We start from the raw sequence: 14,995 nt of genomic DNA, 5'->3' as shown, positions 1-14,995 counted from the left end.
GACTTTCCTCGCATCTGGGTTCCAGCACTCTGTTGAGGGGGCTAATGCTTGGTCAGTAATCTTCCTCTAGTTTGGGTCCGACTTAAAGACACTTGATTCTGGCGTTCCTCTCCCTAGCACTTCGGTTGCTGCAGCGGCAATGGAAGTGCAGCCAGCTCCGAGAGGATTTCCAGATGAGCTCTTCTTGGAGTCGATAGGTCCCACCAACCCAAGGGGAGAAGTCGTCCTTTGCAGGGCTTCTCTAGTCGAATTCGGAGCTTCGGCACAGCAGCTGGGCTTCATTGGGCAAACCAACGGTCCAGGAGTTGCAGCAGGCGTCTCTTCCAAGTTCTTCTTCGGATTCCTTCGTCCAGTGGTCGACTCTGCCTTCCAAGTAAAAAGCCTCGCCTTTTATGCAGGTTTCTCCCATTCATTTGTAGTCTAGCTGTCAATCACACAGCAGAGTGGCGGTCCTCCAAGGACAGCCCTCTAGCCAATCACCCTTGGGTGAATTCCTGTAACCAAGGAGACTAAGCACAGGGAGTTTTGTGCACCTCCCCCGCTTCCTGCCCCTGCCAGACATACCGGAGACAGAGGTGGGCTTCACTTGTGAATCCCACCAAAGACAAAAGGAACAAAGGGACCAAACCTAGTTTGGCGCGCAGAGTAAATCTCAAGAAAGATCTTTCCAACAAGAAATGGTGAAAAAAGAAGACTGGGGCCCCTTTGACAAAATGGGCACCCATGGGTGTCTTACTGCAATTGCAGCCCGCGGTAAAAACACACAATGGTAGTAAAAAGTAAAACACTGCCAACAGCCATTAATTGTAGAAAAGGTAACATACAAATGTTACATGAGAAACTAGGCAAAGGGGATACTAAGTAACCCCTCCAGCACCCTATTGTAAAATAGTGTGCGCTGGCTCTAGAAAGTTACAAAATGTAAGTAAAGTCAATTTCACTTCACTGCTCTTGGAAATAGTAGTTTCACCAAGTGAAGGCATATAGACCTTTGGAAAATCTAATAAGACTTTCCTGTGCCACTGCACTGAAGGTGCTGTGTGTCACAAAGTAAAGATGATGCCTATGGAGTTTGTCAGACTCCAAAGTAAAAAGAAACGCAGAGTCCAAATCACAGAAAAAGGTGTCCGGTCAAAGGGTCGACTACAAAAGGATCGAATGTAATAGGGTCGACGCAATAGGGCCGAAAAAAAAAGGATCGAATTTTTTTTAAATTATATATATATTTTTGGGGTTTTCATATAGGTAAATAAAGTGATTTTTACCACAAAAACAGGGGTGGAGGGAGACCCCCCTCCCCCCAAAATAAAAAATGTAAAAAAATGTTTTCGATCCTTTTGTTTTCAGTCCTTTTGAATCGATCCTTTGACCTATAACCACAGAAAAATACGAGTGGGAAAAAGGTCTCTCTCTCCAGGTTACAAATTAAAAGTTCAGCAAAAAGAGCTTGGGGTCTCTAAGGTAGGAGGGAATTAGCACATTTCTGATAATTCTCCCTAACAGACTGTCATCCATTTACTTACCTTGGGGAAAGAGGAATACAATAAGAATGGAATATACAAACCACACGTTAGATCCGACAGAAAGAACAGTGTTGCAAAGCCCAATTGGTAGGCAAGCACTCTGAAGTCAATGTGAGGCAACATATTGGTTCTCCACGTTAAACAGTATATCTCAGCCCTAAGTTAAGGTGGAAGAGTACATTGTCAAACGTAGGCCAACGTTAAGCTTTGCATTCCCCCCGTAGTGTTATCTGTGGCTAATTTGTCAGAGGTGAGCTGGATAGATACGAATACAGAGTCACACACTGTTACTCTGAACAGGAGTAGGTCCACATAGCGATCATAAAATAAACTCGAGGTAAATCGAGGTGCTGAAGAAGGTTACAGGTTAAATATTAGGGTTCAGAAAGTCTCCATAGCCAGAGAGGCCCACTTTTTATTATTCCAGAAGCAATGCCAAATTCAAGGTCAAACACTAAGCTTAGGGTATCACGTTTCAAAGGACTTGTATTTGGTCTGCCGGGCTTCAGTCTCGTATCAGAAATCGCAGAAGAGACTGAGGATTTCTGATTGGCTGAGCGGGATACTGTCCTAATATTGCACGCTCACCAATGGCAAGTACAGAACAAGATGCTAAAGATAGTAACCAATTCTATAGCCAAGACCTGTCTTCAGGATCGCTCGTGTGCCTTTTCGAAGGCAGAGTGGTGGTAACCACATGGTCCGGTATTGCCATCAAAATAAATGAATAGCAAGCATTGTACAAATGGGAGCACATAATAACGAGGTGAGGGCAGGAAAAACTAGACAATAACAAAAAAAAACAAACAGGCTTGAGCTGAGCTTCCAGACAGGAGATTCTTCAATACATGGCGTGAAGTAAGCGTGCATACAGTGCTTTCCAGCCACACACAGAGGGAGGCACGGATGTATATATAGGAGAGAAGACAAAGCAATAGTGTGTGCAATTTGTATAATTTAGTATCTTTCTGCAGAGACACTCAAAAGATGCCAGTAAAGCTTTATACTTGGTTCAGTTAACATGTAAACATCAAATATTCTTCATGTGAACGGAAGGACAGAGGGGAGGGTTGTCAAGGATGGGAAATTATATTACGAAGACAAAGCTCAGCGTTTTGAGCTCACCTGTATCCTCTGAGCAATTATCTTGAGGTCGATGGGATCCTTAATTACTGCATAATAGTCTGGATATTGCTGGAAAAGAAAAGGAATGTTACACAAGCAGGACACCAGGTTTTGCTTTGCATTCAGAAATTTTGAATTGCAGTAAAGAAACCAAGCAAGTGTCGTAAAGAGCAGAGGCCTGGAAGGAAAATATAAATTAGATATTTCCAAAGTTTTGCTGCTCAATACTGTCAAGATGTATTAAGGAAGTTTTCCTAAAGTCCCACTTGGAGTAAGACTTTAGTAAGCTATACCAGTGGTTAGTAGATCCCCAACTCTTAGTATCAGTCTGTACTACTCAGAAACGTTGGTAGAGTGGAAGAGCAGACAGGCTTTTCATAAGAGGAAGATGTGAGCTGTAGGCAAGTACACTGAACCTAGCTAGTAATGTACATCAAAGAAATAATTTCACGTGGAAAATGGCCGCTGCCTTAGCCGGCTCAGGTGGAGGCTAAACATATCCTGCCAATTCATCCTGCTTTGTGGGGGGCCCAGGAATCCGGTTTCGTAGGAGTAGACCCCCTGAAAGCGGTGGCAGTGGTCAGAAGCAATCCTAGGACCGCCTCCGAGATAGTGTTCCTGCGGTGCGATCTCTCCCGCCCAGGCGCTGCCCTTCGACAGCGCATTGCACAGTAGTACACTGCGATCAGTGGTGAGAGCCCCCGCAGCTGGAGGACCCGGCCTTGCGATCATTGTGCCTGGGTAACCTGCCAGACCCCGTGCTGTGGAGGGTGGGGGATCACGCCCACAAATCCCGAGCGAGGCTGGAACTGCGGCCGGGGCTCCTGCACGCCGGGACCCAAGGAGGAGCCCACACTGTAGCAATGTGCTTGGTCCTCCGCGGCTCACCCCGGACCCGGCGCCCTGCATGCGTGTTCAGTGTGTGATCCCCACTAACTGGGCCGCCCTGTGGAGTCCTGCCTCCCCGAGACACCATCCATTGCCTGCAGTGGGAACACGACCCAAACTCCCCGGGTGCGAGGAGCCGATATCCAGAGTGTCTGCACTGCAAGTGAGCACCGTTCAGGAACGTCGTATCGGGCTGTTTGGAAACTCTTTAAGCGGCCCATGAATGAGGTGAGGAGGGAGTGTGGGGCCCTGTGACTGTGCCACCCTCCTGGGTGGCGTAAGGGAAATCCCCCCAACCCTCATTGATATCATCAGTGGCAGTCAGTTGTGGTTCTGTGTAGTGAAGTGTTCGGGGCCCTGGGAACGCCGCATGGACTGGGATACACCAATTGGACCTCTATATATAATACCCACTGTGGCTTATCTCCTGGGAATCTAGCAAAAAGAACCCATTAAGGGACTGTTGGGAGGCCTGAGGGGTGACCCCCTACCGCTGGCACTGCGGGTTCTAAACTCCTCAACAGCCATTGGAACAGGATCAGTGTCGGGAGATCGTTGGGGGTACTGCTGGCCGTCACCCCAGTATGGGTAACCCAAAAAAACAGGCCAAAATATATCAGTTTGCTAGGCCAGATCAACCACCACCCGCTCCTGCTGAGATGCCAGGCCCATCTCACTTGGACGTTTCTGCCTGAACCAGACATCAGTGGCCCTGAAGAACAGCAGCGACAATCGAGGGGCCAAAATAGATGCTCTAACATGTAAAGTGGATGTATCTACAGTACAAATTGATAAACTCTGCAGGCGTATGACTGAGGCGGAACCGAGGATTGGAAAGGGGGAGGATGAAAGTGGTGGTGCTGCAACGTTAGGTAGCCACTCTTCAGCAAACAATCAAGAAAGTGGTGGCGAAAAATGACGACCTTGAGGAAAGATCCAAAATAAACACTTCCACATACATTAGTTTAAAATACAGATTTATTATATTTACACAAGAGTCACTGTTGAATACTTAGCACAGTAAACCAAAACACATAGGTACACTTTTAAATACTTATCAAAGGCCACTGCTTAGTTGGTAGTTGCTGAGCGGTTACAATTGTTGCAGAGTTTGATAGGTCTACCATATTATTGGTAATAACGTGAACCCACAAAGAAATATGGTAACTGAAATGAGTCAACAAAACCATACAAAATAGTGATTTTTAGGAAAGAAAATAGTTGGTTACTGTTATACTAGCAGAGCTTAAGTTTCTGTTTCTAGAGGAAGTTTCTTCGCACAGTGAGGCTTTTAAAGTCCAAAACGCAACCGTCACTAAAAGGCATTTCGGAGAGGCTTAAAGTCTTCAAAAGAAGCAGAAGTCAAAAGTTCCTGTGGATACTTTCTAAACTCTAGGAAAAAGATGCAAGAAGAAACGTTGGAGACCCTGTTAAAGGACTCGCTAAAGGGACACAAGCAATGGCTTGTGTCAGAGGTAAGAGAGGAGGTCAAGTGGCGCAGCGAGTAGAGCGCTCGCTACGACATCCGTGCTGAGCCTGCTAACGCAGGTTCGAATCCCGGCAGGGCAAAACTCAGCCTTTCATCCTTTTGAGATCAATAAATGAGCACCACACCGCGTGGGTAATAATAAGCAGCGCTCCGATACCTGAGGGTTTGTAGCGCTATATAAAAGCGAAATTATTTATTAGAGGGCTGCCCTCGACACCTCTACATGCACTCCAATTCTCTGGAGCGACTTTTCGGATTAAGGTAAGGAATACCTTGTTCCCTGCAGTACCTATGGTTTGAAGAAATGTTTGTGGCTGGATTCTCCTTGATGTAGCAGCGCTGGAACCGACCTCCAAATTCTTTGGTCGGATGACGAAAGGCAGATCAATGGACGGGATCGCTCAGCAGCAGTCTCGACGAAGGACCATTGGCACAGCTTTCATCAACTTCACTGGTCACTCTGCTGTTTTGTGCCTTTCCTGCAAAACCAACAAAGGATGCGAGTCGCCCGGTCAATCTTCATCGGTTCCTGCCATCAAACACTCTGTGGAGGGGGCTTGAACAAGTTGGATTGTGTCTCTGGAGTGTCCTTGAGAGCTCAGCAAAGACTTGGATGAATTCGGTCTTTCCACGACAATGCACTTAAAATGGGTTGCCGGTCTCCTGGTATTGGGGCTGTGCAGCTCTGGAAAGTCACAGGACCTCGGGAGATGGTGTTAGGCAAGATTGTATGCAGTACCCTTTGGGTGCACTACAACAACCCTGACCTCTTGGCAATAGGAACCCAACCTTTGGTATAAGTCTGTACTACACAGGTTGGTAGTGTGGTCGAGTAGCCAGGCTTATCTCAAGAGGGGTCAATGTGAGCTGTAGGAGATTCACAGTGACAAGTTTTCAAATAAACTCTTACACACAAGGTTTCTTGAGTAAACAGTTATTAATTTATTTACCAGTCAGTTATAGTAAGCCTTCTTCAGAAGGGAGCCATTTTAAGCAATACACAAATACAATTCCATAATAATACACTCTTAGTTTTCTGAATCAGCCGATACCCATTTGGGATGGCTCACATACACTACCCAAAGCAAAAACAGAGGTGATGGATGGAAGGTTTAGAATGAATCTTAACCACCGGCGTTGCTCTGGGCAACCCTCCAGACCACCGTTCTTCGCCTGCCAAGCCATTACAGAAGGGGAAAGACCATATGCAAATCAGGATTGGCCCCACCCCAAAAGGGGCAGTCCAGCCCGAACTGCTAGGGCACATCCCTTCTGCACGAGACCACAAGCATCCCCAAACATGTTTCGCCCTTGTTGGGGCTCATCAGTGAGGAGTAGCTTGGGTCTTGGGCAGCAACGCCAGTGGTTAAGATTCATTCTAAACCTTCCAGCCATCACCTCTTTGTTTTTATTTGGTCACCCGGAGTGGGACGGGTATGCCCAGACGTGGGTCCAGTGCCTGCTGGGCCTGGAGACCCAAGCTACTCCTCACTGATGAGCCCCAACAAGGGCGAAACATGTTTGGGGATGCTTGTGGTCTCGTGCAGAAGGGAAGGGACATAGCAGTTCGGGCTGGACTGCCCCTTTTGGGGTGGGGCCAATCCCGATTTGCATATGGTCTTTCCCCTTCTGTAATGGCTTGGCAGGCAAAGAACAGTGGTCTGGAGGGTTGCCCAGAGCAACGCCAGTGGTTAAGATTCATTCTAAACCTTCCAGTCATCACCGCTTTGTTTTTGCTCACATACACTACCTACACCCTCAGGTGGCATCAATTGCTAGGGTGCTGTGGACATTAATATATCACTGTTTGCATTCAGACTTTCTTAGAGTGGCAAGGAAAAGAGGGATCAGAATAAAACAAGTATTCACACAAGGAGTCTTAAGCAGGTAAGTACTTTCAATAACCCCCCCAATGCAAAGTCAGTTAACCATTTACTTTAGGGAAGGCAAAAACACAAACAGAGGAGCCAAGAGTCATTCAGGGAGTCAGGCCAGCCAATGTTTAAGTTAGCAAAAGTCAAGGTGAACTGAAGCACTTCTTGCAGGTAAGTAGAAAGTCTTTCACAATGTTTAAAAGTCTTGGTAGAATAGAAGCAATCAAAGTAGGGCCACAAGCTGGTTAGGCTTGTGAGGTAGAGATGCTGATAGCAACTCTACAGATGCAACCAAGCAAGTCTCCAATGAGGGTGAGTGGCTACGCAACAAGAGGTAAGTTCTCTTAGACTTTACAGTACCTTTAGGTTGAAGAAAAAGTGCAGCAGATGACTTCTGTTTCTGTGCAACTCTGCAGATCTTGCTGTTCCTGGGCCTCAGATGTGGGGACAAGGAGGGCTACTTCTGAGGACTCCTGCACTGCAATGGGATGGGATGGTCACCGCTTGCAACTGGCAATCTTCAAACAAGTGGCACTTCAGTGTTTCAGCTCCTCGTGTCTACCGCAAATAGCAACACCGCAGTTCCTGGATGTCGAGATGGGCTTTCCTTGCATCTGGGGTCCCGCACTCTGTTGAGAGGGCTCAAACTCGGTCAGTCCTGCTTCCTGGGAGTCCGGAAGATCTTCCTGGAGCTCTTGGCCAGCTTAAAAGCAATGCACACAAACTGGTGTTCCTCTCCCTGGCTATCTGGTTCCAGCAGCGACTGCAGTGGAAACTCGACCAGCTTCGAGAGGATGTCCAGGTGGCTTACTTTGGAGTTGAATGGTCCCAACAACTCAAAGGGAGAAGTCGTCCTTGCGGGGGCTTTTCTGTCGATACGAATTTGGAGTTTCAGCACAGCAGCAGGCTTCACCGGGCAAACTAACGGTCCAGGAGTTGCAGCCGACATCCTCTTCAAGTTCTTCTTCGGATTCCTTCGTCCAGTGGTCGACTCTGCCTTCCAAGCCAAAAAGCCTCACCGGTTATGCAGCTTGCTCCCATTAATTCCAGCCTAGCGGTCAGTCACCCAGCAGGGAGACTGTCCTTGCCGGACAGCCAGCTGGCCGATCATCTAATCGTGTATTTCTGTCACCTAGGAGACCAAGCACAGGGAGTTTCGGGCACCTCCCTCGCTTCCTGCACCCACCAGACACCCTGGAGCCAGAGGCGGGCTTCACTCGTGAATCCCGCCAAAGGCAAAATGAACAAAGGGACCAAACCTAGTTTGGCACACAGAGTAAATCTCAAGAAGGACCTTTCCACAAGAAATGGTGAAAAAAGAAGACCGGGCCATTTTGACACAAATGGCACCCTTAGGTGATTTACTGCAGCTGCGAACGCAGCCCGCGGTAAATGCACAGCACGGTAGTTAAAAGTAAACCACTGCCACCAGCCATTTAGTGAGTAAAGGGTAACATAAAAATGTTACATGAGCAGCTAGACAAAGGGGATAGTTAGTAACCCCTCCAGCACCTGATTGTAAGATAGTGTGTGCTGGGTCTAGAAAGTTACAAATGGAAGTAAAGTCATTTTTACTTTACTGTTCTGGGAAACAGTAGTTTATACCTGAGAAGGTATTTAAACCTTTGGGAAATCTGGAAGATTTCCCTGTGCCGCTGCACTGAAGGCGCTATGTGACACAATGTAAAAGATGATGCCTATGGAGTTCGTCAGACACCACAACCAAAAGAAACAGTGTACAAAATCACATTAAAACACGAGAGTGTGGGGAAAAAGGGTCTCACTCTCTCCAGATATGTTAAGAAGAGTTTGTGTGCAGTACCCTTTGGGACCACTACACTGGAAATCCTCTCGGAGCTGGTTGTACTTCCACTGCTGTTGTAGGAACTGATTGTCAGGGAGAGGAACACCAGAATCAAGTCGGTGTCTTTAAGTCGGACCCGAGCTCTAGGAAGATCCTCCTGACTCTCGGGAAGCAGGACTGACCAAGCCTGAGCCATCTCAACCGAGTGCTGGACCCCAGATACGAAAGTCCATAGTGGTATCCGAGAACCGCAGTGGTGCTATTTGCGAAAGGAGCGAGAAGCTGAAACCGCCAAGTGCCGCTGATCTGAAGTTTGCCCATTGCTGCCGCTGACTTTCCATTCGTAGTGCAGGAGCACCCAGACATCCGCCCTCTTTTCCCACGACTAAGGCCCAGGAACAACAGGATCTGCAGACCTACACAGAAACAGAAGCCAGCTGGAACTAAATTTCTTCTAACCAAATGTACTGTAAAACTAAGGGGACTTACCTCTTGTTGTGTAGCCTTGCTAGCTCTCAGTTGAGACTAGTCTTGGTTGCTCCTGCAGAGCTGCTTGCAGCTTTGCCCCTCACAAGCCTCCCAGCTTGTGGACCCTAAAGTGATTCTTTATTTCTACAAAGACTATTAAAACATTGTGCAAGACTTTTACTTACCTGCAAGAAGTGCTTCAGCTCACCTAGACTTTTGTTCAATTAACATTAGCTGTCCTGGCTCCCTGAAAGACTCTTCTTACCTCTGACTCTGTGCTTTGCCATTCCCCCAAGAAAAGGTTAATTTACTTTACGTTGGAAGGTTCAAAAAAGTATTTACATGCTTAAGAATATTTGTTAACCTTTGTTTTCATTCCCAAAAACCTTTTCTTTCACACCAAGCTCAGTATTGCTCTATATGTGCCAGTGATATATTAATGTCCACAGTGTCCTAGTTATTTAAGGAATAAACTGCGTGCCATCCCAAATGGGCATTTGCTGATTTAAAGAAACAGAGTGTATTCAGAAGTATATTTTTGAGTTACCTATATATTGCTCCCTTCTAAAGACGGCTTATTCAACTGACTATTAAATAAATTAATAATTGTTTAGTCAAGAAACCCTGAGTGCAAGTTTGTATTTGGATACTTGTCACTGTGAATCTGTGTGGTATCTCTACAGCTCACATTGACCCCTCTTGAGATAAGCCTGACTGCTCAGTCACTACCAGCTTGTAGTACAAGGTTGGGTTAACTATTGCCAAGAGGACATGGTTGGTGCAGTCTCCAACAGGATACTGCATACAATCATGCCTAACAACTAATACCAAGAGGACAAGTGTTGTGAATTCTCACACAGTGTTACTACATAAATTCTTGACTAACAGCAAGGGTGAAATGGATGAGCGCCCTCCTAATCACAGAAAAAAAAAAACCAAGCTACATAGAAATCACAAAGGCTTAAGGTAGGTAAAATACCCCAGCCAACATAGTTCCTCAGCACAGAAGAAGAGTTGCAGCAGGAAGACTTCAGGATCTACAGCCAAAAACCTGTTTGATGGATGCCTTTGCCAAGAAGACAGGACTTTGGCAGTAGGGATCGTGGAAGGAGGCTCCAGGCAAGAGTTTCCTTGTGGCTGGATACGGCTCTATGGATTTGGCACCTTTTCAGGAGCACAGACGTAGACAGAATATCACTGATTGGATTCTCATTGTTTGCAAGGTCCATCACTCTAGTGAGGGGACTCCTTGGACCTGAATCGTGCCTCTGGAGATCCAGCAGGATGCCCACAAAGTTTCAGCCAGATTCGGAAGACTGTGCACCACACAAAAGCTTGAGGTCCGAGGGCATTGGCGTATTGCAGCCCCGCAAGGTCGCAGCATGGCGTGGGATGGCTCAAAATGCAGGTCTTCTTGAGCCTAGTGGTCTTGCTAGGATCTGGGTCGGGGTCGTCCTTTTAGGAGTCACCAGATCGATTGGAAGGAAGGGCTAAAGCAGGCTCCAGTGGTCGACTACCTCTTCAGCTTCCAGGATATGACTTTTCTTCAGGAACCAATCAAACAGCCTTGCAACATTCAAACTTGGGGGGTTGGCATCCTTTCAGGACAGCCAACTGCCCAGTTTGAACTGGATTCTCGCAGTCAGACTGGAAGACAAAGGGCTGTAGAGTTTTGGACTCCTCCCTCGCTTCCTGCTTGCAAAGACTCTGGAGCCTGGGCGAAGAATCCACAGAATTCCCACCAAAGATAAATTTCACACAAATGTATTTCCCGCCACGGATGTCAGGGGAAGGAACGAGAAAGGACAAACGCTGAAATGGTGACAAAAAAAAAAGACCGGGCCATTTCAGTAAAATGTGCACCCAATGGTGCCTTTATCGGGGCTGTGCAAACAGCTTGCGGTACAGGTGCACCGAATTAATAAACAAGGTTGACTGCCACCAGCCATTAAAGTTAGGTTTGTCCTTCTAACATAAATGTTACATTTAAAATGATAAAGGGGATTCTCAGTATCTTCCCAGCACTCCACATAAGGTGGGGGTGCTAGTCTCACTTTATACAATGTAAAAGGGATTCAAAGATCCTTCTACCCTTGGGAACTGTAGTTCTCACAATGTTAGCCAGAGAAAGTTAAAAGGGGAGCCCCTAGGGCAACCCAACAACAACAGGCACGAATTGCCAAAAAGTTGTCAAAGAGGACAACCTTTTAAAATACACTATGGAGAGTCTTAAAAATGACACCCATAAAAACAGTAAAAGACTGAGTGTGGAAAAAGATTCCCACTCACTGAGATATTGGGAAAAATAATGACCAGTCTAGCAAAAGGTTCTGGGGTTGACACAGGTCAGGAAGTTTATCATGAATATGAAAATCTTACCCATCAGTTCCCCATTAAAAATTAGCAAAAGGCAGGGGATGTGAAGATGAAGGCTTTATTTCCATCAGAAAGTCAGGATGGGATCAAACCAGCAAAAAGTATGGGGTTCCAAAGAACTATGGACGGAAAGTTGCAAAAAGAGAAACCTTTCCTAACAGTTAGGAGGGCACCGGACTCTGTCCTTTCTTTATGTTCCCATATGATTGCCAGATATACCCCCTCCCATACCCGAATTCCAAGATGCTGACCACTTTCTCTCCGTTTTCGCTACAGAATTACAGATCCGAAGAAGGAACGCAGTCAACCATCACCAAATCTGCAAAGCACCAGCCCTTAGGTAACTATAAACCTCGCCAGCACACCACAACCAGCGGCAAAATTAAAAAGGGACCCTTGACGTTGCACGGCCCAACGCTTCCAAGTGTCAACATGCCCCTGAAAAGCTGTAAATTGCACAATCTAAAGACATTGCTCTGCAGTAACAATACCGCAGAGCAGCCCTCCAGTAACCATTGTAAATCGCTCCACAGCAGCACACTCGTCTGCAACTTTCTTTCCAGAATGGTGCATTTATATTGTCTCACTGCTCACCCCTAAACCCCTCAGTGTTCTGGTGGGCTTTACATTTTTAAAGCAAGGGTTTCCAGGTTATCAACTGTTTTGAGTCTTCTAAATTGCTTAGAGACTACAATTCGGCTCCGCCATGTGGATGCACTACTCACTGTTGCCTTCAGTAATACCTCACTCTTGGACTCAGTAGTTATTTCATCATCCACTGTGGGAGGTCCCATTACCCTCCAGATTTCAGTACCAGAATTAATCATATGCAGGTTGGTTGCAACTGGGCAATCTAGATACGAAAAGTCCATCTACTTCTACTACCCCTTCTGTGAGGGCAAGAGCAAGGATTGGATTAGGTTAACGCATGAGAATTGGGTTGGGAATTTTCAAAGGCTTGTTAAATTAGGGGCCATCAAGGTAAAGGACCTACAATCATACAGCCATTGGTATTGGTAAAAGAGGGGCAGATGTGTGGTGCCATATGGCTGTGGATTGAACAGGTGAGGGTGATTAACAGGCCCGGTACAGTGCATTTGAGTTCGCCACCAGTTTAATATCCTCCAGAGTTGTTCTGGAGTTTACAAACTCCAGATGCTGGTGTGATCTTCATCTTCCTACGGCAATACTTAAAATACATAAAATGTTGCAAGATACTCACCACCTTAGAAGGAAGCTTCTGGAAAAGATCACAGATGAGGCGCCCGGTAGGGTCAGTGGCAGTGACAACAGCTTCCAACAGCTGTTCAAGAATCGGCTTTAGATAAGCTGGTGCCAGCTTTGGAAGGTTGGAGGGTATAGGAGAGAAAAAGAAATTATGTACTTTAGGGACAAACATATTCATTAAAAGGTATAGCTTATAACAACCAAAAGAAACCTGGCTTACATGCAGCAAATGAGAGATTAAGATACACCTTCAGGGTTAAAAATAGCTGGAAACTGGAAGCGATTTAGCTCCTACTGGCAGCCTAGCAGAATGTGGTTAGATAAACGGCAACAACTGCTCCCTGCTGCTACTTTTGACTACCCCTGGTGTTATAGTCCAACTAAGGGCTTCATAAAACCATATCTGAGGCAATACAATACTCCACTCTTAGTACCACATGAGAACATTTGGTAGCGTAGGCCAGGCAGCCAGGCTGATCTTAGAAGCAAGAGAGGGCTGTTGCTTGGTACAAAGAAATTGTAGCATACATATGGTTAGAAGAAACATTGAAACACTATGCATTGTGAAAATAAGGGGTTTATTTAAATATAAGCAGACCAAGGTAAATCTTAGGTAAATAAGTGCTATCACATTATATAGAAACACAATTATAAAAAGCAACTCCATACTTACGGGTTACAACCCAAAGTATAACCGTATTGAGAATAACCATCAGCAGTTCAAGGCGAGTCAAACCAACAACACATTCGAGGAATGCAACCATATACTTATAAGAGGGGCTTCAAGCAACTCATAAGACAAGCATTAACTCCAAAGGCTGTTTTAGATCTGTATAAAGCGGAGCAGGGAAAGCTACATTTTAAGAATGACAAGGTGTTTCAAGGCTTGTAAACCCTATTGGTAAGCTTTTACACTCATTCATTTAAGCAATTATAACAGTACCAAGGGGGGGCGTGGCCAGCGCGCATGGCATGAGGACGTAAATCTGTTGGGCTCCCGTCCATGACCCTGAACTCGATCCTACTGCAGTGAATAAAGATACAACTTTTTCCAACTGAACGCAGTTCCTGGCGGATAAACCCCTTCCCCCACCTCCCGGAGTGCTTTCGAACGAAAAACAGACTTGAAAAGCTGCTGCAGCGACTGCCTCAGAGGGCTCCCCAGCGATTTGCAAAATGCTGCCGATGGCTTCCCAGGACGCTTGAGTGGAATAATTCCAATGACCAGCTACTTTTGGCCTGCATAGAACTGGCAGCATACCGGACTTGTCTCCGCATCTGCCCTTGAACTGTGGGACAGCCTGGCCGTATGCCGGCACCGACGAGCCCAGTGAACGCGGGATCCGCGCACGGAGAGGGGCCCTGCAACCGGCTCCCCGTCCCTTCCTGAACCCGCTGAGCTGCCTGGAAGGGCGCCCGCACCTACTTGCAGTGGAGAGGGCCACTGTGTCACGTGTGGCGACCCACGAAGTACTGACTCCTGGTGGATGGGTGTTGGGAGCGGGAGCCCTCGATCCCCCAAAGCAGAGGAGCCCTCTGCACTGCCGACGTAGCCTGCGGCACGGATCTGCTAGCCCAGGCGGGGCAGGCAACAACCGGTTTTCGGCTGCAGCTGCGACGCTGGAGGCAGGCAGGGCCGCAGAGAGCCCTGCCGTTGGAGACCAGGCCAAGTAGAAAGTACGTCTCGTTCCCGACTCGCCGCCTTAGGCGTGGCAGGGTGGCGAGACCGGCTGAAGAGAGGCGCAAGGATCCTGCTTTTGCCAGCTTCCCCCCGGCAGGAGGACAGATCGGGCCCCAGCCCGACAACATTGTGCTCCCGCCCCTTTCAGGATCACAACATTTTAGAGTAACTGCGCGTGCACTGCTTTGCCAGGACGGTACATATCCACTCATAATTCCGGGCACCACCCTGCAACCTACTGTAATATTACCATCTGTGACTGCACCGCTTCATACCCCGGCTTTATATCCAGCCTCGGGGACACTGTAGGCATCCGCCTTCCCCTGCCTCCAGCCTGACCCCCACCACTTTAGCGCTGCGGCATGGACACCACTGAACGGAATTGGCGCTCTGATGTGAACACCCGCAGGAGCACGCTTCTCAGCCAGACGCCAAGCCAATTGGGTGCACGCCAGAAACAGGGCATCACACAAAGGAGCGTGCAGACCTCTCTTGGTGTTGTGGTCAGACAGGGACGCCTTGACCACTACTGGGCCATAA

General features: G+C 47.2%; 1 protein-coding gene across 10 annotated transcripts in view; it reads right to left on the bottom strand.

Annotated features, from left to right (window-relative positions):
- The window catches only part of PBRM1 (polybromo 1), a 1,258,882-nt gene that overhangs the window by 1,140,560 nt on the left and 103,327 nt on the right, over positions 1-14,995 (bottom strand). For all 10 annotated transcript variants that reach the window (XM_069643172.1, XM_069643175.1, XM_069643176.1 and 7 more), the window contains 2 exons: positions 12,770-12,886; positions 2,649-2,717 (listed from right to left, as the gene is read on the bottom strand). In XM_069643172.1, the coding sequence (XP_069499273.1) occupies positions 2,649-2,717; positions 12,770-12,886 (186 nt within the window). The remainder of the gene's footprint in view (positions 1-2,648; positions 2,718-12,769; positions 12,887-14,995) is intronic.

Source organism: Ambystoma mexicanum, chromosome 2p (assembly GCF_040938575.1).
Source record: "Ambystoma mexicanum isolate Mex_15411 chromosome 2p, UKY_AmexF1_1, whole genome shotgun sequence".
Classification (NCBI taxonomy): domain Eukaryota; kingdom Metazoa; phylum Chordata; class Amphibia; order Caudata; family Ambystomatidae; genus Ambystoma; species Ambystoma mexicanum.
This window is presented reverse-complemented; position numbering and strand designations above follow the sequence as displayed.